Source organism: Bombina bombina, chromosome 5 (assembly GCF_027579735.1).
Source record: "Bombina bombina isolate aBomBom1 chromosome 5, aBomBom1.pri, whole genome shotgun sequence".
In the NCBI taxonomy this organism is placed as follows: domain Eukaryota; kingdom Metazoa; phylum Chordata; class Amphibia; order Anura; family Bombinatoridae; genus Bombina; species Bombina bombina.
Genome location: NC_069503.1, coordinates 1,086,796,289 through 1,086,820,495, shown reverse-complemented (window position 1 = coordinate 1,086,820,495; position 24,207 = coordinate 1,086,796,289). Strand labels below are relative to the sequence as shown.

The following is a 24,207-nucleotide window of genomic DNA, read 5'->3' as shown; positions in this document are numbered from 1 at the left end:
CCCCCTGACTGCCCAAAAAAACAATATATATGTTAAATACAAACCACAAGGCTCTTTTTTAATACAGAAATACATGACCCCCTTTTGGAGTATCTGCACCCTAATATCTCCTTGCCAAATGTCACAGCCCCCCATCACCAGTAGATGTTAACACATTGTTAAGGGGGCAGTATAGTCAAAATTAAACTTTCATGATTCAGATAAAACTGGAGAATGGGTGATAAAGGGGATTATCTATCTTTTTAAACAATACAAATTGTGAAGAAGACTGTCCCTTTAAATGATTGTTATTTTATGTACGTTCCAGACAGTAACATAGTCAAAAGACTAGAAATGTTTGTTGAGGTTATTATAGTTTGCATTTGTCATTGTTTACATCTTTTAATATTCTAAGTTTAAACATGACTGTTTAAATTATAATTCCATTTGATCAGTGAAGACATGTTAAATCAAATGTCAGGGCACGTAACTTACCTGAATACTGTTTGAGACTCTCAAGAAAGGTAACATTGTATAAATCCCATGCTGACAAATAGCAGGATGTTAGAGCCTGGGGAAGTACAAGAATGAGCGTCTGTTATTGTGAGACTAAAAAAACAACAACCTGCTTTATGATAGATTTAAACTATGTTATTGTGAATGGGCTTTGTAGTCTTTTTATATGCGGAAGGCAGGAAGAGAGAGAGGATAGTGAGAATGTAAAAAAGGAGAGAGAGAGAAAAGAGGGAGGTAATGATGAAGTAAAGAGGGAGAAAGGGAAAACTATCAGGTACAGAGGGAGAGAGAGAAAGTAAAGAAGTAGAGAAGGGAGAAAGAGGGAGAGAGGGCGTAAAGAGGGAGAAAGGGAGAACGATGGGGTAAAGAGGGAGAGAGAGAAAGTAAATAGGTAGAAAAGGGAGAAAGAGGGAGAGAGGGCGTAAAGAGGGAGAAAGGGAGAACGATGGGGTAAAGAGGGAGAGAGAGAAAGTAAAGAGGTAGAAAAGGGAGAAAGAGGGAGAGAGGGCGTAAAGAGGGAGAAAGGGAGAACGATGGGGTAAAGAGGGAGAGAGAGAAAGTAAAGAGGTAGAAAAGGGAGAGAGTAAAGAGGGAGAAAGGGAGAACGATCGGGTAAAGAGGGAGAGAGAGAAAGTAAAGAGGTAGAAAAGGGAGAAAGAGAGTAAAGAGGGAGAGAGGGCGTAAAGAGGGAGAAAGGGAGAACGATCGGGTAAAGAGGTAGAAAAGGGAGAAAGAGAGTAAAGAGGGAGAGAGGGCGTAAAAAGGGAGAAAGGGAGAACGATGGAGTAAAGAGGGAGAGAGAGAAAGTAAAGAGGTAGAAAAGGGAGAAAGAGAGTAAAGAGGGAGAGAGGGCGTAAAGAGGGAGAAAGGGAGAACGATCGGGTAAAGAGGGAGAGAGAGAAAGTAAATAGGTAGAAAAGGGAGAAAGAGGGAGAGAGGGCGTAAAGAGGGAGAAAGGGAGAACGATGGGGTAAAGAGGGAGAGAGAGAAAGTAAAGAGGTAGAAAAGGGATAAAGAGGGAGAGAGGGTGTAAAGAGGGAGAACGATGGGGTAAAGAGGGAGAGAGAGAAAGTAAAGAGGTAGAAAAGGGAGAAAGAGTAAAGAGGGAGAAAGGGAGAACGATCGGGTAAAGAGGGAGAGAGAAAGTAAAGAGGTAGAAAAGGGAGAAAGAGAGTAAAGAGGGAGAGAGGGCGTAAAGAGGGAGAAAGGGAGAACGATCGGGTAAAGAGGGAGAGAGAGAAAGTAAAGAGGTAGAAAAGGGAGAAAGAGAGTAAAGAGGGAGAGAGGGCGTAAAAAGGGAGAAAGGGAGAACGATGGAGTAAAGAGGGAGAGAGAGAAAGTAAAGAGGTAGAAAAGGGAGAAAGAGAGTAAAGAGGGAGAGAGGGCGTAAAGAGGGAGAAAGGGAGAACTATCGGGTAAAGAGGGAGAGAGAAAGTAAAGAGGTAGAGAAGGGAGAAAGAGAGACAGTAAAGAGAGAGAGAAAAGAGGGAAATATATATATATAGAGAGTAGAGAGGGGGAAAGACAGTAAAAAATAACAATTTATATTATAATTTCAAGGTGTTTGCTGTCCCTTTAAAACCATGATGCTGAGAAGCTGTGGGCGTGAAGACTCCAGACCTCCCAACCTGTTATAATCCTGCAGGATCCAGAACAGTCGGAAGGTCTGCATTTGTGGGGAGTAAACACATCCCCCCCTGCTTTTATTTAAGTCTAACAGCTTGGTGGTTTTTGGGGATACAACCACAATATGCGCTCTACTACCTCTTCCAATTAAAAGGTTAAACATTTTGCTTTGGTTAAAATTAATCTTAACCAACAACAACTTCTAATACAAAATCATGCATTATTGTTTGTGCAATGCTAGATGCAAAATAATGCACTGTGCAATATTGAACTAGCAGACAATGTTTCAATATTGCAAAAAACAACCTCCTCTAAATATGAAAATAATGGAACCAAGAAACACATTATCAAAAAAAAAAATGATAGTTTTCTAGTTTTATTAATGTCGTTAGGCGTATATGACTCCTACTTTTCCAAGTAATTCAAAAATATTAATCATTTTCTATTTTGTTTGAATTCACAGATACTAAGAAATCTTCAAATTACGGACATCAAAGAAACTGGAATAAGAATACTTCTCTTCTCCAAAGCTGCAACATATTTAAAAACATTTGAAAACAAACTTTATTTATTTATATATTTATTTATTAAATTAATACCTCTCTCCTACAAACCTAACAGAGAAATTCAAACAGTTATCAAACAGTATTGATTATAACATTTTGGATCAAATACTCACCGTGAGGAATTAGCTGCTGTCTCAAAAAAAAAAATAATATAAAAAATCATCAAATTCTAAGATTGATACAGAAGTTGAAAAGACAAAAAAGCTTTAAAATCGCAATAATTGTCCCAACATTGAGTTGATATTGACCATAAAAAACATTAACCACTTAAAGGAATTATCTCACTATAATACCTAGTCCATATCATACGGATATTACAAGATGGATTTTTACAAAATATTAAATATGTTTGCCTTTAGAAAGAGAAACTTTAAATTATTTACTATAGTTTTGTTTGCTGCAACTATCACATCCTTATTTGTGAATTACTCTCAGCACTCGGACACTGCTTTATGGCGCCCTGAAAAATACATATTCAGATTTTCAGAACAGTTAAAAAGGTTTGTGGCATTTTCCAAGAGTGTTTGCAGCTGCGAGACTTGTGTAGCAGAATCTGAGATTTCTGCTTGGTTTGATGAAAGATTCAACCTTAGCATCCAGCCACTACTAACTAAGCAGAACAATGTGATCCCAGAAAGCGTGTTTAAGTGGTGGTTGGTAAGTTATTGTCTGATGTTTAAGACATTATTTATTATTATTATTATTATTTTTATCTTGCATATGACGGCAGCAACATTTTTTTAAAGGGACACTAAACTGTATTTGTACGTTAATTGTTGTTTACTTAGTCCATAGTAATATATCTATACATGTGTTTAGAAATGCCCAGGTGCCGGGCCTTTATTTTATTTACAGCCTTTATATAAGCACACTTTAACTCTGAACTTTATTGGGAGATGAACCATTGAATTTTATGGGCATTGGAAGGAATATAAAATTGTAAGCAAAATATCTTAAACAAGTTTAAAACATTTAATAGGTATATATTGATGATCTTTTGTGCAAAGGCTTAACTTTATATTGACACTTTCATAAAGTTTGCCTATCATGATTGTTGATGCAAAACTGATAATCCACCTTTTAAAAGCAAGTGACACAATAGAAGCTTAGGGAGGGAGGGAAAAGTAAACAAAAGCTGCCATAAATTGCCTAAAAGTATTAACCCAAGCCTCCCTGGACGAAAGTGAAACACATTTTTAGATGTATTTTATAGCAAAAGGCTGAAAAATAAATAATGAATGTATATTGCAATAATGTTTCACTTGCAATAATAAAACATTTTATGTTTTGTTGAAATGTCAAGTTTAATGGTCCTTTAAATAAAGTTTGTACTATATAGTATAATAAAATTTCTAGCAGCTAGGTATAATCGTATATAGTACTATTGAGCTTAAACTGTATATATATTTGTTAACAGAGACTACAAAGAGAAAATTCTCCCAAGGACATCAACAAGGTAATTGAAGAATTGTTCGAAATCATTTCAGGAGATAAGTATGTTCTGGACCCTAGCCCATACCGATGCCGAACCTGCGCCGTAGTGGGAAACTCCGGAAATCTAAAGAACTCGAATTACGGACCAGACATTGATAAGCATGACTTTATTTTAAGGTGAGAACAGACAATGGTAACACATCTAATAGCGTAATACGATGTTTGATCTTATGTGTATGGAAACTAGAATTAGTTTAAAGGCAAATTAAATAAAAAATGCATATGAAGAGAATTATGCAATGATAATAAATAATTGCATAAAACAAAGTTAGGTTAAAACTGTTTATTTTTTTTATTTTAAAACTAAAACCAAGTAACAGTTGGTCCCAGGGCTAGAACCACATTACAAAATAAATATTGTTTTAAGCACAAGGATAGAACACAAAATCAGTAATACACTTTAAATTCGCTTTTGTAGATGCTACAAAGGTAATACAAATACTTTAATGTCCCTTAAATAATATGTTAAATAATATGTTCTCTTGTGTTCTCAGTGATCAATTTCACCTGCTAGAGTGTATTATACTGTTTGCCAAAAGCTACTTTATATTTATTTTGCCATTTCAAATAGCTGCTTTTGCTTGTGGAAACCACCACCTATACTGAAAATATGATTACTACGGTATTCTCTTTATAAAAGCCGTGTAATCAGGAGGCAGCAATATAAATCAACTTCCAAGTAAGGATGGGTGAGAGATTTTGTATCTGAAAAAGCTGTTTTTGCTTATTAAACTTCCACTCGTATAATTAACATTTTATTTGCTTTTATGTATAAAGACATAACCTGAGCAGCTTTGTCCTTGAGAATAATGAGCGATGGTTTATAGAAAAAAACTGCCATTTAAAATACAAAAATAAACATAAAAGAGCAATGCCTATACATTTAGTACTCTGGAGCTAGTACTCTGGAGCTATATCAAGCAATTGGGAAAACATTAAGATTAAATAAATCTTACAGTAATTTTCTTTATTTCCTTTTAAAGTTTATCAGCCAAAGTAAAGGAGCCCTTGGGCATTTGCTTATATTGCATTATGTGAAATTTAGTACGGCTTACAGCTCCTTGTCTTTTATATGAAGATAATCTGAAAATACCAATCTCTAAGCCAAAAATGGTTTTAATAGTGTAATTTATTCTGCATCAGATATTGCTATAGAAGAAGATATATGAGATTAAGCATTTGAAAAAGAAATCTTTTCAACTTCAGAATTGAATTCCTAATAAGCATTTCCTTTGAGCAAATCATATTATTCCGTGCAGACAATTGAGTGTCAAAAAAATGTCATTCACAATTACGACTTGCTTTTTTCTAAACGTGGTTATGTCTACATATTGCATCTTCTATATTGCTCTTTGTGTTTTCAAATTGGAAATAAAGAAGAAAGCATGTAATTTTTTTAGACAGGAAACCCGCTGATAGAAAAGTCTTTTAATATAATTGTAGAGATCTTCCAACATCTTTATTTAGCTCAGGCAAGTAAATCACAAACGACACATGGATGATATAAAGCTATTATAGAATGTGTAGTTATATATAATAGGGTGTAAATATTAAAACAAAATCTTACTTACAATAAAGTACAGTTGCTAATGCAATAACAGGCAATGGATTCCAATTTTGATTAGAAATGGGAAATTGTACTTCAAATCTTTCCGTCACAGTGCAAATTAATAGGAAGCAAGCAACTGTAATAAAGGGGCAGCAAACTCAAAATTTTTCTTTCATGAATCAGACAAGAACACACAATTTCTCCAACATTGGTGTGTCCGGTCCACGGCGTCATCCTTACTTGTGGGATATTCTCTTCCCCAACAGGAAATGGCAAAGAGTCCCAGCAAAGCTGGTCACATGATCCCTCCTAGGCTCCGCCCATCCCAGTCATTCTCTTTGCCGTTGCACAGGCAACATCTCCACGGAGATGGTTAAGAGTTTTTTGGTGTTTAAATGTAGTTTTTATTCTTCTATCAAGTGTTTGTTATTTTAAAATAGTGCTGGTATGTACTATTTACTCTGAAACAGAAAAGGATGAAGATTTCTGTTTGTAAGAGGAAGATGATTTTAGCAGACAGTAACTAAAATCGGTTGCTGTTTCCACATAGGACTGTTGAGATGAAGTAACTTCAGTTGGGGGAAACAGTTAGCAGACTTTTCTGCTTAAGGTATGACTAGCCATATTTCTAACAAGACTGTGTAATGCTGGAAGGCTGTCATTTCCCCTCATGGGGACCGGTAAGCCATTTTCTTAGTCAAAAACAAACAGAATAAAGGGCTTATTATGGGCTAAAAAACTGGTAGACATTTTTATGGGCTAAATCGATTGCTTTATTTGTGCATATTATTCAGATTTAGGCTAATAATTGGCATTTATAATCTTGGGGAACGTTTATAAAACGGCAGGCACTGTATTGGACACCTTTTTCAGTCAGGGGGCCTTTCTAGTCATAGACTGAGCCTCATTTTCGCGCCATTAATGCGCAGTTGTTTTTTGAGAGCAGGGCATGCAGATGCATGTGTGAGGATCTAAGAATCTCTGAAAAAGCTTTTAGAAGGCGTCATTTGGTATCGTATTCCCCTCAGGGCTTGGTTGGGTCTTAGCAAAGACTATATCTGGGACGGTATAGGGGTTAAATTGAAAAACGGCTCCGGTTCCGTTATTTTAAGGGTTAAAGCTCTGAAATTTGGTGTGCAATACTTTTAAGGCTTTAAGACACTGTGGTGAAATTTTGGTAATTTTTGAACAATTCCTTCATACTTTTTCACATATTCAGTAATAAAGTGTTTTCTGTTTGAAATTTAAAGTGACAGTAACGGTTTTATTTTAAAACGTTTTTTGTGCTTTGTTGACAAGTTTAAGCCTGTTTAACATGTCTGTACCTTCAGATAAGCTATGTTCTATATGTATGAAAGCCAATGTGTCTCCCCATTTAAATTTATGTGATAATTGTGCCATAGCGTCCAAACAAAGTAAGGACAGTACTGCCACAAATAATGATATTGCCCAAGATGATTCCTCAAATGAGGGGAGTAAACATGATAGTACATCATCTCCTACTGTGTCTATACCAGTTTTGCCCATGCAGGAGGCCCCTAGTACATCTAGTGCGCCAATACTTATTACCATGCAACAATTAACGGCTGTAATGGATAACTCCATAGCAAATCTTTTATCCAAAATGCCTACTTATCAGAGAAAGCGCGATTGCTCTGTTTTAAACACTGAAGAGCAAGAGGACGCTGATGATAATTGTTCTGTCATACCCTCACACCAATCTGAAGGGGCCATGAGGGAGGTTTTGTCTGAGGGAGAAATTTCAGATTCAGGAAAAATTTCTCATCAAGCTGAACCTGATGTTGTGACATTTAAATTTAAATTAGAACATCTCCGCGCACTGTTTAAGGATGGGGTTATCTACTCTGGATGATTGTGACAATTTGGTCATTCCAGAGAAATTATGCAAGATGGACAGGTTCCTAGAGGTTCCGGTGCCCCCCGACGCTTTTCCTATACCCAAGCGGGTGGCGGACATAGTAAATAAAGAGTGGGAAAAGCCCGGCATACCTTTTGTTCCTCCCCCTATATTTAAGAAATTATTTCCTATGGTCGACCCCAGAAAGGACTTATGGCAGACAGTCCCCAAGGTCGAGGGGGCAGTTTCTACTCTAAACAAACGCACTACTATTCCTATCGAAGATAGTTGTGCTTTCAAAGATCCTATGGATAAAAAATTGGAAGGTTTGCTTAAAAAGATTTTTGTACAGCAAGGCTACCTTCTACAACCAATTTCATGCATTGTTCCTGTCACTACAGCAGCGTGGTTCTGGTTCGAGGAACTAGAAAAGTCGCTCAGTAGAGAAACTCCATATGAGGAGGTTATGGACAGAGTTCACGCACTTAAATTGGCTAACTCTTTTATTTTAGATGCCGCTTTGCAATTAGCAAAATTAGCGGCGAAAAATTCAGGGTTTGCTATCGTGGCGCGCAGAGCGCTTTGGCTAAAGTCTTGGTCAGCGGATGTGTCATCCAAGACAAAATTGCTTAACATTCCTTTCAAAGGTAAAACTTTATTTGGACCTGATTTGAAAGAGATTATTTCAGACATCACTGGGGGAAAGGGCCACGCCCTTCCACAGGATAGGTCTTTTAAGGCTAAAAATAAACCTAATTTTCGTCCCTTTCGCAGAAATGGACCAGCCTCTAATTCTGCATCCTCTAAGCAAGAGGGTAATGCCTCACAACCCAAAGCAGCCTGGAAACCAATGCAAGGCCGGAACAAGGGTAAGCAGGCCAAGAAGCCTGCCACTGCTAACAAAACAGCATGAAGGAGTAGCCCCCGATCCGGGACCGGATCTGGTGGGGGGCAGACTTTCTCTCTTTGCTCAGGCTTGGGCAAGAGATGTTCAGGATCCTTGGGCGCTAGAAATAGTTTCTCAAGGTTATCTCCTGGAATTCAAGGAATTACCCCCAAGGGGAAGGTTCCACAAGTCTCACTTATCCTCAAACCAAATAAAGAGACAGGCATTCTTACGTTGTGTAGAAGACCTGTTAAAGATGGGAGTGATACACCCAGTTCCAATAAAGGAACAAGGAATGGGATTTTATTCCAATCTGTTCGTAGTTCCCAAAAAAGAGGGAACGTTCAGACCAATTTTGGATTTGAAGATCCTAAACAAATTTCTCAGGGTACCATCGTTCAAAATGGAAACCATTCGAACGATTCTACTCACCATCCAGGAAAGTCAATTTATGACTACCGTGGATCTAAAGGATGCGTACCTACATATCCCTATCCATAAGGAACATCATCAGTTCCTAAGGTTCGCTTTTCTGGACAAACATTACCAGTTTGTGGCTCTTCCATTCGGATTAGCCACTGCTCCAAGGATTTTCACAAAGGTGCTAGGGTCCCTTCTAGCGGTTCTAAGACCAAGGGGCATTGCAGTAGTACCTTACTTGGACGACATTCTAAAACAAGCGTCATCCCTGTCAAAGGCAAAGGCTCATACGGACATCGTTCTAGCCTTTCTCACATCTCACGGATGGAAGGTGAACAAAGAAAAGAGTTCTCTGTCCCCGTCAACAAGAGTTCCCTTCTTGGGAACAATAATAGATTCCTTAGAAATGAGGATTTTTCTGACAGAGGTCAGAAAATCTAAACTTCTAAGCTCTTGTCAAGTGCTTCATTCTGTTCCTCGTCCTTCCATAGCGCAGTGCATGGAAGTAATAGGATTGATGGTTGCAACAATGGACATAGTTCCCTTTGCACGAATTCATCTAAGACCATTACAACTGTGCATGCTCAGACAGTGGAATGGGGATTATACAGACTTGTCTCCAATGATTCAAGTAGATCAAAAGACCAGAGATTCACTCCGTTGGTGGCTGACCCTGGACCATCTGTCTCAGGGAATGAGCTTCCGCAGGCCAGAGTGGGTCATTGTCACGACCGACACCAGTTTAGTGGGCTGGGGTGCGGTCTGGGAATCCCTGAAAGCTCAGGGTCTATGGTCTCGGGAGGAGTCTCTTCTCCCGATAAACATTCTGGAACTGAGAGCGATATTCAATGCTCTCAGAGCTTGGCCTCAACTAGCAAAGGCCAAATTCATAAGGTTCCAATCAGACAACATGACGACTGTTGCTTATATCAATCATCAAGGGGGAACAAAGAGTTCCCTGGCGATGAAAGAAGTGACCAAAATAATTCAATGGGCGGAGGATCACTCCTGCCACTTGTCTGCGATCCATATCCCAGGAGTGGAAAATTGGGAAGCGGATTTTCTGAGTCGTCAGACATTTCATCCGGGGGAGTGGGAACTCCATCCGGAAATCTTTGCCCAAATAACTCAATTATGGGGCATTCCAGACATGGATCTGATGGCGTCTCGTCAGAACTTCAAGGTTCCTTGCTACGGGTCCAGATCCAGGGATCCCAAGGCGACTCTAGTAGATGCACTAGTAGCACCTTGGACTTTCAACCTAGCTTACGTATTCCCACCGTTTCCTCTCATTCCCAGGCTGATAGCCAGGATCAATCAGGAGAGGGCCTCGGTGATCTTTATAGCTCCTGCGTGGCCACGCAGGACTTGGTATGCAGACCTGGTGAATATGTCATCGGCTCCACCATGGAAGCTACCTTTGAGACAGGACCTTCTTGTTCAAGGTCCATTCGAACACCCAAATCTGGTCTCCCTCCAACTGACGGCTTGGAGATTGAACTCTTGATTCTATCAAAGCGTGGGTTTTCAGATTCGGTGATAGATACTCTGGTTCAGGCCAGAAAACCTGTAACTAGAAAAATTTACCATAAAATATGGAAAAAATATATCTGTTGGTGTGAATCCAAAGGATTCCCATGGAATAAGATAAAAATTCCTAAGATTCTCTCCTTTCTTCAAGCAGGTTTGGAGAAAGGATTATCTGCAAGTTCTCTAAAGGGACAGATCTCTGCTTTATCGGTCTTACTACACAAAAGACTGGCAGCTGTGCCAGATGTTCAAGCTTTTGTTCAGGCTCTGGTTAGGATCAAGCCTGTTTACAGACCTTTGACTCCTCCCTGGAGTCTAAATCTAGTTCTTTCAGTTCTTCAAGGGGTTCCGTTTGAACCCTTACATTCCATAGATATTAAGTTACTATCTTGGAAAGTTTTGTTTTTGGTTGCAATTTCTTCTGCTAGAAGAGTTTCAGAGTTATCTGCTCTGCAGTGTTCTCCTCCTTATCTGGTGTTCCATGCAGATAAGGTGGTTTTGCGTACTAAGCCTGGTTTTCTTCCTAAAGTTGTTTCTAACAAAAATATTAACCAGGAGATAGTTGTACCTTCTTTGTGTCCGAATCCAGTTTCAAAGAAGGAACGTTTGTTACACAATTTGGACGTTGTCCGTGCTCTAAAGTTCTATTTAGAGGCTACTAAAGATTTCAGACAAACATCTTCCTTGTTTGTTGTTTATTCTGGTAAAAGGAGAGGTCTAAAAGCGACTTCTACCTCTCTTTCCTTTTGGCTTAAAAGCATTATCCGATTGGCTTATGAGACTGCCGGACGGCAGCCTCCTGAAAGAATCACAGCTCACTCCACTAGGGCTGTGGCTTCCACATGGGCCTTCAAGAACGAGGCTTCTGTTGACCAGATATGTAAGGCAGCGACTTGGTCTTCACTGCACACTTTTGCCAAATTTTACAAATTTGATACTTTTGCTTCTTCGGAGGCTATTTTTGGGAGAAAGGTTTTGCAAGCTGTGGTGCCTTCCGTTTAGGTGACCTGATTTGCTCCCTCCCTTCATCCGTGTCCTAAAGCTTTGGTATTGGTTCCCACAAGTAAGGATGACGCCGTGGACCGGACACACCAATGTTGGAGAAAACAGAATTTATGCTTACCTGATAAATTACTTTCTCCAACGGTGTGTCCGGTCCACGGCCCGCCCTGGTTTTTTAATCAGGTCTGATGAATTATTTTCTCTAACTACAGTCACCACGGTACCATATGGTTTCTCCTATATATATTTCCTCCTGTCCGTCGGTCGAATGACTGGGATGGGCGGAGCATAGGAGGGATCATGTGACCAGCTTTGCTGGGACTCTTTGCCATTTCCTGTTGGGGAAGAGAATATCCCACAAGTAAGGATGACGCCGTGGACCGGACACACCGTTGGAGAAAGTAATTTATCAGGTAAGCATAAATTCTGTTTTTAAACAATATTCCAATTTAATTCTGTTATCAAATTTTCTTCAGGGTAATAAGCTCAGGAGGAGTGTGCACGTGTCTGCACTATATGACAGCAGTTTTGCAACAATGTTATACAAGAGCACTATTTCCTGTCATGTAGTGCTGCGGACGTGCACGCTACCTATCTGGATATCTATTTAACAAACAATAACAGGCAAATGATGCAAATTTGATAGTAGAAGCCAATTGGAAAAAAAAAATTAAATTGTGTTCTCTATCAGAATAATGAAATACATTTTTTGGGTTTCATATCCCTTTAAAGGGACACTAAAGCCAAAATTAAAGGGACATTGAAACAACAAAAAAATGTTATTTTGTGATTCAGACAGAGCATAACATATTAAATATGTTTACAATTTACTTCCCATGACATTCTTTGCTGACGAGATACCTAGGTAGGTGTCTGGAGCACTACACGGCAGGAAATAGTGCTGCCTTCTAGTGCTCTTTTGAATGAATAACATTCTTGCCAAACTGCTGCTAAATAGGGCTCCAGGCACATGCACGGTCCTGAACTTACGTCACTCTGCTTTTTAAGAAAAGATATCAAGAGATCAAAGAAAATTTGATAAGAGAAGTAAATTTGGTAAGAGAAGTAAATTAGGATTCATGTCCCTTTAAACGTTCATGATTCAGATAGAGTATTACATTTTACTAATTGTGATACTTCCATTAGCAAGTTGTGCACAGTATTTTTCTATGCACACTTTCTGAAGACACAAGACAATCCTGCAGTATCAGGGAGAGTTGGGAGGTAGGTAACAGGGGTCATTTTATTTGCTGTGAGCAGAGCAAGCACATGAATGATAAAATGTTGCATCTAGGCTGTTTAATTACAAATGTTTGTTTTCTGAGAATATTGAGGATAACTATTTGGCAATGACCCGAGATAGATTAGGTTGGCTGCTATTCTCTAAATGCAACTAATGTCCTTTATTAACAACATTTAAAGGGACATTTAACCCTATGAAATGATTCATTTTCAGCTTATTTAATAATGTTCCTTATTGGCCTTAGCAGGAGGATATGTATAAAAAACAAACAGGCTTTTTTAACATAACTTGGCAGTGCTCATTGTTTTATAGATACTTAGGGCCAGATGGTCAAACCGTCATGGAGATAAATGATGCACTTTTTTAAGGATTATATTATATATGTTTCATCAAGACCCCTGCATAACAAGATAAACAGCTCGGAAGCTAAAATTTGCCCTTTCTAAAATGATTTGTAGGACCTCACTGTACTGATGATCCTTCTTAGACAATCTGATTAGACCAAAGAGCTTTAGATAATCGTGCCCTAAATCTTTACATTTATTACTTTAATATTTAAAAACAAATATTTTTTCAAATTGACAGCATATGAATCCCTGGCTAATCTTATTCTTTGAATACATTATTATATTTAGCATTTGCTTAGTGTCCCATTAAAACATTATTGCTAAAATAACGCTGTTAAAGTATTATTTCTTTCACTTAATGCATCAAACATTATTCACTGCATTGCAAACGATCAACATGATAAGTAAATTATTTAAAAGTGTTTTATGTTGATAGAAAAATATGCATGATATTGCAGGCCTGGGGCATACACCTCTTTTTATGTGGTTAATTAGAAACAGATATAAATGTGTTCCCGCACATATCAAGCAACCACTGTGCAGTATATACAGGGTACATTTCATTTAATGTACTCCAGCCTCACTGGGGGAGTGGGAACCCAACAATTTTCAGAGTTAAATTACAGTAAAAGCAGGCAAAATAAATAATGAAAGTGCATTGCTAAATGTTTTAATTTATGCATAATGACATTTTGAGTTGAATATCCCTTTAATAAATGAATTACTTTTACTGCAGACATATGTGCGGACTATATAAATACAGTGATAGCCTTATAATTATGTGTCATATTTATGCTCCCCAGAATGAACCATGCTCCCACCACTCACTATGAAATGGATGTAGGAAGTAGAACTACTCATCACTTTGTATACCCTGAGAGTGCCAAGGACCTGCATGAAAATGTCAGCATGATCATTATTCCGTTTAAGATCCTTGACCTCGAGTGGGTGATCAGTGCATTCACCAATGGAAGAATCAATTTGTAAGTTAAATGTTGTCTAATAGCTACACAATATACCTATTACATATCACTTATAGCTACACAAATAATACTTGTTACATATCACTAATGGTTACACAATTAATACTTATTACATATCACTAATAGTCTCACAATTAATACTTATTACATATCACTAATGGTTACACAATTAATACTTATTACATATCACTAATAGTTACACAATTAATACTTATTACATATCACTAATGGTTACACAATTAATACTTATTACATATCACTAATAGTTACACAATTAATACTTATTACATATCACTAATGGTTACACAATTAATACTTATTACACATCTCTGATAGCTACACAATTAATACCTATTACATATCACTTATGGTTACACAATACCTATTACATATCACTAATAGTTACACAATTGATAGTTATTACATATCACTAATAGTTACACAATTGATAGTTATTACATATCACTAATAGTTACACAATTGATACTTATTACATATCACTAATAGTTACACAATTGATACACAATTAATACCTATTACATATCACTAATAGTTACACAATTGATACTCATTACATATCACTAATAGTTACACAATTGATACTTATTACATATCACTAATAGTTACACAATTGATACTCATTACATATCACTAATAGTTACACAATTGATACTTATTACATATCACTAATAGTTACACAATTGATACTTATTACATATCACTAATAGTTACACAATTGATACTTATTACATATCACTAATAGTTACACAATTGATAGTTAATACATATCATTAATAGTTACACAATTGATACTTATTACATATCACTAATAGTTACACAATTGATACTTATTACATATCACTAATAGTTACACAATTGATACTCATTACATATCACTAATAGTTACACAATTGATACTTATTACATATCACTAATAGTTACACAATTGATACTTATTACAAATCACTAATAGTTACACAATTGATACTTATTACATATCACTAATGGTTACACAATTGATACTTATTACATATCACTAATAGTTACACAATTGATACTTATTACATATCACTAATAGTTACACAATTGATACTTATTACATATCACTAATAGTTACACAATTGATAGTTAATACATATCATTAATAGTTACACAATTGATACTTATTACATATCACTAATAGTTACACAATTGATACTTATTACATATCACTAATAGTTACACAATTGATACTCATTACATATCACTAATAGTTACACAATTGATACTTATTACATATCACTAATAGTTACACAATTGATACTTATTACAAATCACTAATAGTTACACAATTGATACTTATTACATATCACTAATGGTTACACAATTGATACTTATTACATATCACTAATGGTTACACAATTAATACCTATTACATATCACTAATGGTTACACAATTGATACTTATTACATATCACTAATGGTTACACAATTGATACTTATTACATATCACTAATAGTTACACAATTGATACCTATTACACATCTCTGATAGCTACACAATTAATACCTATTACATATCTCTGATAACTAAACAATTAATACCTATTACATATCACTAATGGTTACACAATTAATACCTATTACATATCACTAATAGTTACACAATTAATACCTATTACATATCACTAATAGTTACACAATTGATACTTATTACATATCACTAATGGTTACACAATTGATACTTATTACATATCACTAATGGTTACACAATTGATACTTATTACATATCACTAATAGTTACACAATTGATACCTATTACACATCTCTGATAGCTACACAATTAATACCTATTACATATCTCTGATAGCTACACAATTAATACCTATTACATATCACTAATGGTTACACAATTAATACCTATTACATATCACTAATGGTTACACAATTGATACTTATTACATATCACTAATGGTTACACAATTGATACTTATTAAATATCACTAATGGTTACACAATTGATACCTATTACATATCTCTGATAGCTACACAATTGATACCTATTACATATCACTAATGGTTACACAATTGATACTTATTACATATCACTAATGGTTACACAATTGATACTTATTACATATCACTAATAGTTACACAATTAATACCTATTACATATCTCTGATAGCTACACAATTGATACCTATTACATATCACTAATGGTTACACAATTGATACCTATTACATATCACTAATGGTTACACAATTGATACTTATTACATATCACTAATAGTTACACAATTGATACCTATTACATATCTGATAGCTACACAATTGATACCTATTACATATCACTAATGGTTACACAATTGATACTTATTACATATCACTAATGGTTACACAATTAATACCTATTGCATATCTCTGATAGTTACACAATTGATACCTATTACATATCACTAATAGTTACACAATTGATACCTATTACATATCTCTAATAGTTACACAATTGATACCTATTACATATCTCTAATAGTTACACAATTGATACCTATTACATATCTCTAATAGTTACACACTTGATACCTATTACATATCTCTAATAGTTACACAATTGATACCTATTACATATCTCTGATAGTTACACAATTGATACCTATTACATATCTCTGATAGTTACACAATTGATACCTATTACATATCTCTGATAGTTACACAATTGATACCTATTACATATCTCTGATAGTTACACAATTGATACCTATTACATATCTCTGATAGTTACACAATTGATACCTATTACATATCACTAATGGTTACACAATACCTATTACATATCACTAATAGTTACACAATTGATACTTATTACATATCACTAATAGTTACACAATTGATACCTATTACATATCTCTGATAGCTACACAATTGATACCTATTACATATCACTAATGGTTACACAATTGATACTTATTACATATCACTAATGGTTACACAATTGATACTTATTACATATCACTAATGGTTACACAATTGATACTTATTACATATCACTAATAGTTACACAATTGATACCTATTACACATCTCTGATAGCTACACAATTAATACCTATTACATATCTCTGATAACTAAACAATTAATACCTATTACATATCACTAATGGTTACACAATTAATACCTATTACATATCACTAATAGTTACACAATTAATACCTATTACATATCACTAATAGTTACACAATTGATACTTATTACATATCACTAATGGTTACACAATTGATACTTATTACATATCACTAATGGTTACACAATTGATACTTATTACATATCACTAATAGTTACACAATTGATACCTATTACACATCTCTGATAGCTACACAATTAATACCTATTACATATCTCTGATAGCTACACAATTAATACCTATTACATATCACTAATGGTTACACAATTAATACCTATTACATATCACTAATGGTTACACAATTGATACTTATTACATATCACTAATGGTTACACAATTGATACTTATTACATATCACTAATGGTTACACAATTGATACCTATTACATATCTCTGATAGCTACACAATTGATACCTATTACATATCACTAATGGTTACACAATTGATACTTCTTACATATCACTAATGGTTACACAATTGATACTTATTACATATCACTAATAGTTACACAATTAATACCTATTACATATCTCTGATAGCTACACAATTGATACCTATTACATATCACTAATGGTTACACAATTGATACCTATTACATATCACTAATGGTTACACAATTGATACTTATTACATATCACTAATAGTTACACAATTGATACCTATTACATATCTCTGATAGCTACACAATTGATACCTATTACATATCACTAATGGTTACACAATTGATACTTATTACATATCACTAATGGTTACACAATTAATACCTATTACATATCTCTGATAGTTACACAATTGATACTTATTACATATCTCTGATAGTTACACAATTGATACCTATTGCATATCTCTGATAGTTACACAATTGATACCTATTACATATCACTAATAGTTACACAATTGATACCTATTACATATCTCTAATAGTTACACAATTGATACCTATTACATATCTCTAATAGTTACACAATTGATACCTATTACATATCTCTAATAGTTACACACTTGATACCTATTACATATCTCTAATAGTTACACAATTGATACCTATTACATATCTCTGATAGTTACACAATTGATACCTATTACATATCTCTGATAGTTACACAATTGATACCTATTACATATCTCTGATAGTTACACAATTGATACCTATTACATATCTCTGATAGTTACACAATTGATACCTATTACATATCTCTGATAGTTACACAATTGATACCTATTACATATCTCTGATAGTTACACAATTGATACCTATTACATATCACTAATGGTTACACAATACCTATTACATATCACTAATAGTTACACAATTGATACTTATTACATATCACTAATAGTTACACAATTGATACTTATTACATATCACTAATGGTTACACAATTGATACCTATTACATATCTCTGATAGTTACACAATTGATACGTATTACAAATCTCTGATAGTTACACAATTGATACCTATTACATATCACTAATGGTTACACAATTAATACCTATTACATATCTCTGATAGCTACACAATTGATACTTATTACATATCACTAATAGTTACACAATACCTATTACATATCTCTGATAACTAAACAATTAATACCAAACACATATAACTTCTGATTGTTTCAAGTTATTCTAGGCTGTATGTATTTGATCTGTTTTTAAGCAGGAGGGTGCTGTAGTAATACAGGGCAACAGTAAGAATGTATCATGTGTTTGTCATATGACCCCATACACAGGACTCAGGGGTGTGAAAAAAAATTACTAGGACCTATAGGGAAGTTGATCTGTTTTAAACTGAGATATATAAGCTTTTTAACTGCATTTAAATTACACACCTTCCAACTTTACAAGAGGGTATTTATACTCTTGAAATTGTTAAAGGGACATAAAAGTAAATAATGCTGTAATATGGTAGAACATTAGTTATTTGCAAACAATAGTGAAATAATCAAAAGATTTAGCAACTGCAATTGAGTTAAACACAGTTAAAGTGACACTAAAACCAAAATTAAGCTTTCATCATTCAGATAAGAATATACAATTTTAAAATCTTTCTCAGTTCTATTCATTTTGTTATTGGCTTATAGCTGTCACATGATACAGGAGGAGGGAAACTTAATTAACTTTACAATTTGCCCAGAGAAAAAATCTGCATGACCCCTCCATATGTTAAAATAAGCTAAAAATTGCTGGGGTGTCGGGGTTGTTCAGGGGGCAGCAGATTTTCCAGTGTCTAGGGCAGCAATACACCACTGAATTGTACACAAACATTCATTTCCTGGTTGTTGCAATATTAAATTAATCAGTTTTTTTCTTTAATTTTATTTATACAAACAAATTTTAATTTGTTTAAGTGCTGATATGACATTTTCAGATTAATTCCTTGTCAGATAGCCAAGGGTTAGCTATGTATAATTGTATAACGTGGGTGTGCCATTTATCTACAGTTCCTCTTGATATTTTCCTTATTGTCTTCTTATTCAGCAGATGCAGGGATGATACTAACTGCACATCCATTACATTAGATGCAGTGCAAATCAATTTGTATCTTAGCATCAAGCAGAACAAAACAGCTAGACAAAAGCGTGAGGATTAGGTGCCTTTAATGGACTTATGAAATGTGGAACGTTTTTGTATTTATTTTATAAATGGGCTCATCGCCATAGCAACAACAAACATCTATATTGTTTATAATTAGGACATCATACCTGTGCACATCAAGAATTATGTGGTTGAAAATACTGGCAAACAAATTAGATAGATACATGAACTAATAAATAAATGATTATTTTACAAAACTATAAAGTTATTAAGTCAATGGTAATGTTTGAAGTGAAAATATGGTACTAGATATGACATTTTTATGTCAGGTAATATTGCTACATTCATATTTAAATGGATAGGAAACCCCAAAATTTTCTTTCATGATTTGGATAGAGCATACAATTTCAAACTACATTTCAATTTACTAATATTATCAAATTTGCTTCATTCTCTTGTTATCCTTTGCTGGAGGAACAGCATTGTACGACTGGCAGTGAGCTGAACACATCTAGTTAGCCAATCACAAGAGATAAATGTTTGCAGGCACCAATCAGCAGCTAGCTCCCACTAGTGTAGGATATGTAAGTATTATTTTTCAACAAGGGATACCAAGAGAACAAAGCACATTTGAAACTATAATTGAATTTAAAAGTGTCTTAAAATGACATGCTCTATCTGAATATTGCAAGTATACATTTTGACTTTCCTATCCCTTTAATATATCTTGCATTATCTATTTAGGGGCATAGGAGGTCAGTTCAAATTCTTTAGAAAAAAACGTATCAAACGGTATTCTACAAGAAGTCACCATTAAAGTGAAAGTCAAACCTAGCGTTGTACAAACGCTAGGATTGGCTATTGAAAAAAATAAAGGGGCTAAAGTATTATGAAATACTTCATGTAGAAAGCTCCTTTATTTGTTTCAATCGATCGCCGTTCTTAGCTGCTACAGCAGCCCACAGCTAAAAAATGTTTTGCTAAGAGGTGACGTTTTCACCTATTAGCCAATAGCCTTGCGGTAAATCCGGCTCCCATGGACGCCAAGCCAGATTTACCACACAGCTATTGGCTAAGAGGTGAAAACGTTTTTTAGCCGTGGGCTGCTGTAGCAGCTAAGAACAGCGATCGATTGAAACAAATAAAGGAACTTTCTACATGAAGTATCTTATACTTCATGAATGAAAGCCATTTTATTTGTTTCAATAGCCAATTAACTTTCACTTTAAATTCTATGGGAGTTTTTGTAGATAATTCAGTTTATAAGTTGTTGTTGTTTTTTTAAAGGACACCATAGTCAGTTTTCTGCACTAAATAATAACAATAAACAAAGGCAGAAAGAAGTGGACAGTGAAATGGCACTCAAGGAAAGGTGTGTATATCTATAGTAAAATGGCAAGGGAAATCACCCAAAGGGGGATCCAGTAGATAAAACTTAGCATTTAATGTCAATTAGTTAAAAAACAACAGTGTGAAAAAGTCTCAAAGAAAGCAAAATGCGCATCAGGCACTGTTGGGACTAGCAATCACTCAAATAGCTTGTTTTTATTTTGACCACGGGCCAACGTATGCTCTTCCCTGTAACTTAGAATCACACAGAGCTGTGCTTACTTTGCTCCAGAACTGCTTTTTCTAGAGTAATTTGTTGCAAGGTCAATCCTCCTATTCAGATAATTGTTTATGCAGTACGTGAGCTGATTTGTTTGCACTGTGCTGTGTGTTACAGGGCGTATAGATTTCCGAGTTATAGTAGCATTTGTGGTTGCTTATACCCATTATTACCTATTAATCTAAGTGTTAATAGATTCACACTGGTTTTTTTTAACTAATTGACATTAAATGCTAAGTTTTAACTATATTGTAACTATTAGTTATATTGTAGCTAGCTTAGTGTTTATTTTACAGGTAAGTATTTAGTTTTACATAGGAATTATTTAGTGATTAATAGTAGGTTTTATTTAGATTTATTTTAATTACATTAAAGTTAGTGGGGGTTAGGGTTAGGTTTAGGGGTTAATAAATTTAGTATAGTGACGGCGACGTTGGGGGCAGCAGATTAGGGGTTAATAAATGTAGGTAGGTGGCGGCGATGTTAGGGGTGGCGGATTAGGGGTTAATAATATTTAACTAGTGTTTGCGATGCGGGAGTATGGCGGTTTAGGGGTTAATATGTTTATTATAGTGGCGGCGATGTCCGGAGCAGCAGATTAGGGGTTAATAAGTATAATGTAGTTGTCGGCGATGTCTGGGGCGGCAGATTAGGGGTTAATAAGTGTAAGATTAGGGTGTTTAGACTTGAGGTTTATGTTAGGGTGTTAGGTGTAAACATAAATTTTCTTTCTCCATAGTAATCAATGGGGCTGCATTACGGAGCTTTACGCTCTTTTATTGCAGGTGTTGGGCTTTTTTTCAGCCTGATCTCCTCATTGATGTCTGTGGGCAAATCGTGCATGAGCACGTAAAACCAGCTTACCGCAGCTCACCGCAGTGCTGGTATTGGAGTGCAGTATGGAGCTCAATTTTGCTCTACGCTCACTTCTTGCCTGCTAACGCCTGGTTTTTGTAAACCTGTAATACCAGCGCTGTAGGTAAGTGAGCAGTGACAATAACTTGCAAGTTAGTACCGCACCGCTCATAACGTTAAACTCGTAATCTAGCCGCTAGGTAGGTAGCAGGCATGCACCCGGACTACTGGATTGCAAAAGTTTTGCAAGTTTGTGTTTAACAATATTAAACACTTGAGAACTAGATGCCAGAAGTGTTATGACAATTTAGAACAATATGAATAGCATTCTTGCAAAACTGCTGCCATTTACTGCTCGGGCTTGGCAGAGTGGGGGTTGGAAAACAAAGGATGATAATAGTTATTTTAAAATTGTACGTTCTATCTGAACCATGAAAAATGAAACTCTGGTATTCATATTCCTTTTAAAGGACCAGTAAATACAATAGATTTGCATAATCAACAGAAGCATGATAACAAAACAATGCAATATCACTTAGTCTGAACTTTTTTTTCTGACAATTGTCAGTTATGTTCATTTCCACTCCTTGCTGCATCAAGTGACAGCCATCAGCCAATCACAAATGCATATACTTATAGTCTCAGAATTCTTGCACATGCTCAGTAGAAACTGGTGACTCAAAAAGTGTAACTATGAGTAGACCCATTGTGTTAATGAAAGAAATTTGGAAAGTTGTTTAAAATTGGTGCTCTATCTGAATCATGAAAGTTTGAATTTGACTTGAGTGTCTCTTTAATGAATCTAATACCTTTTTTCTCATTCAGCTTTCTAATATTTTTAAATTTCCATTTTTCTCTTTCAGCACTACTGATTAATCTTTATCACCCACCCACTCAACTTGCATAGCTGTAATTATGTTCCCTTGTTCTATACTAATCCCATGCATGACAAAACTGCTTTATGTTTGCTAAGTGTACTATTCTATGTTCTGTTATATTTTAAAAAAAACTAAGCTTTTTATTATTGCAAGACATTTCTGTTCTCTTGCTGTAGAATAACATATCAGCCAGTTAATATATATATTATGTTGCACAGTTGTTTTACTATACAAAACTAAACATTTTATGTAAAAATTCTCAAGTAGTTTTTGCTTTAGATTTGGAGGTCTCAGTACTGGGTGATTGGATTACATGTAATAGATACACAGATGGTTCTATTTCTTCCTTGGAAAGCACCAAAATCCCATCGTGATTAGTTAAAAGAAACCAGTGTTTAGAACAATGCACCTTATTTAAGGTTGGTGAACCCAATTCAAGTCTCATGTTAAGTCTTCCTTGTGACCGTTTCTAAAGCTTATTTGGCTCTTAGAACTTCATTGTTTCTTAAATATGTTAATAACGTTAAATGCTGTACAATTTAGTTGTTGCAGAAGACTTGTGAAATGTTTCCAAATTTATATTGTTTATTGTATCCTCTGGCAAGGAAAATATATATATATTGTAGCATACTTATAAATTATTTCACCATATTTTTGTCACACTTTGTGAGAAAGTTACATGGAAACCAGGGTGGATAAAAATAAATTATTTTTTTTTTTTTTTTTTTTTTTCAATTTAAATCATATTTTTTTTTTTTTTTTTTTTTTTTTTTACAAAATGCTTTTTGAGGAAAAATCTATCTAAAGATAGCTTTCTATTTAACCCCTTAACGACTGAGGACGTGCAGGGTACGTCCTCAGAAAAAAGGCAGTTAACGCCTGAGAACGTACCCTGCACGTCCTCAGTGTGGAAAGCAGCTGGAAGCGATCCTGCTCGCTTCCAGATGCTTTCCGGTTATTGCAGTGATGCCTCGATATGGAGGCATCCTGCAATAACCTTTGTAAGCCATCCGGTGCAGAGAGAGCCACTTTGTGGCCCTCTCTGCACCGGAGATCGGTGGCTTACTGCGTTGGTGGGTGGGAGCCGGACCGGGAGGCGGGTGGCGGCCATCGATGGCCCTGGCAATGTGAAGGGGGGCGGGATCGTGGGCGGGGGTGGCTGGGGGCG

General features: G+C 35.4%; 1 protein-coding gene across 2 annotated transcripts in view; it reads left to right on the top strand.

Moving 5' to 3' along the window:
- Positions 1-24,207, top strand: part of ST3GAL1 (ST3 beta-galactoside alpha-2,3-sialyltransferase 1) — a 316,937-nt gene that overhangs the window by 251,544 nt on the left and 41,186 nt on the right. For both annotated transcript variants that reach the window (XM_053715377.1, XM_053715376.1), the window contains 3 exons: positions 2,585-3,344; positions 4,105-4,298; positions 13,820-13,999. In XM_053715377.1, the coding sequence (XP_053571352.1) occupies positions 3,009-3,344; positions 4,105-4,298; positions 13,820-13,999 (710 nt within the window). In that variant the 5' untranslated portion in view covers positions 2,585-3,008. The remainder of the gene's footprint in view (positions 1-2,584; positions 3,345-4,104; positions 4,299-13,819; positions 14,000-24,207) is intronic.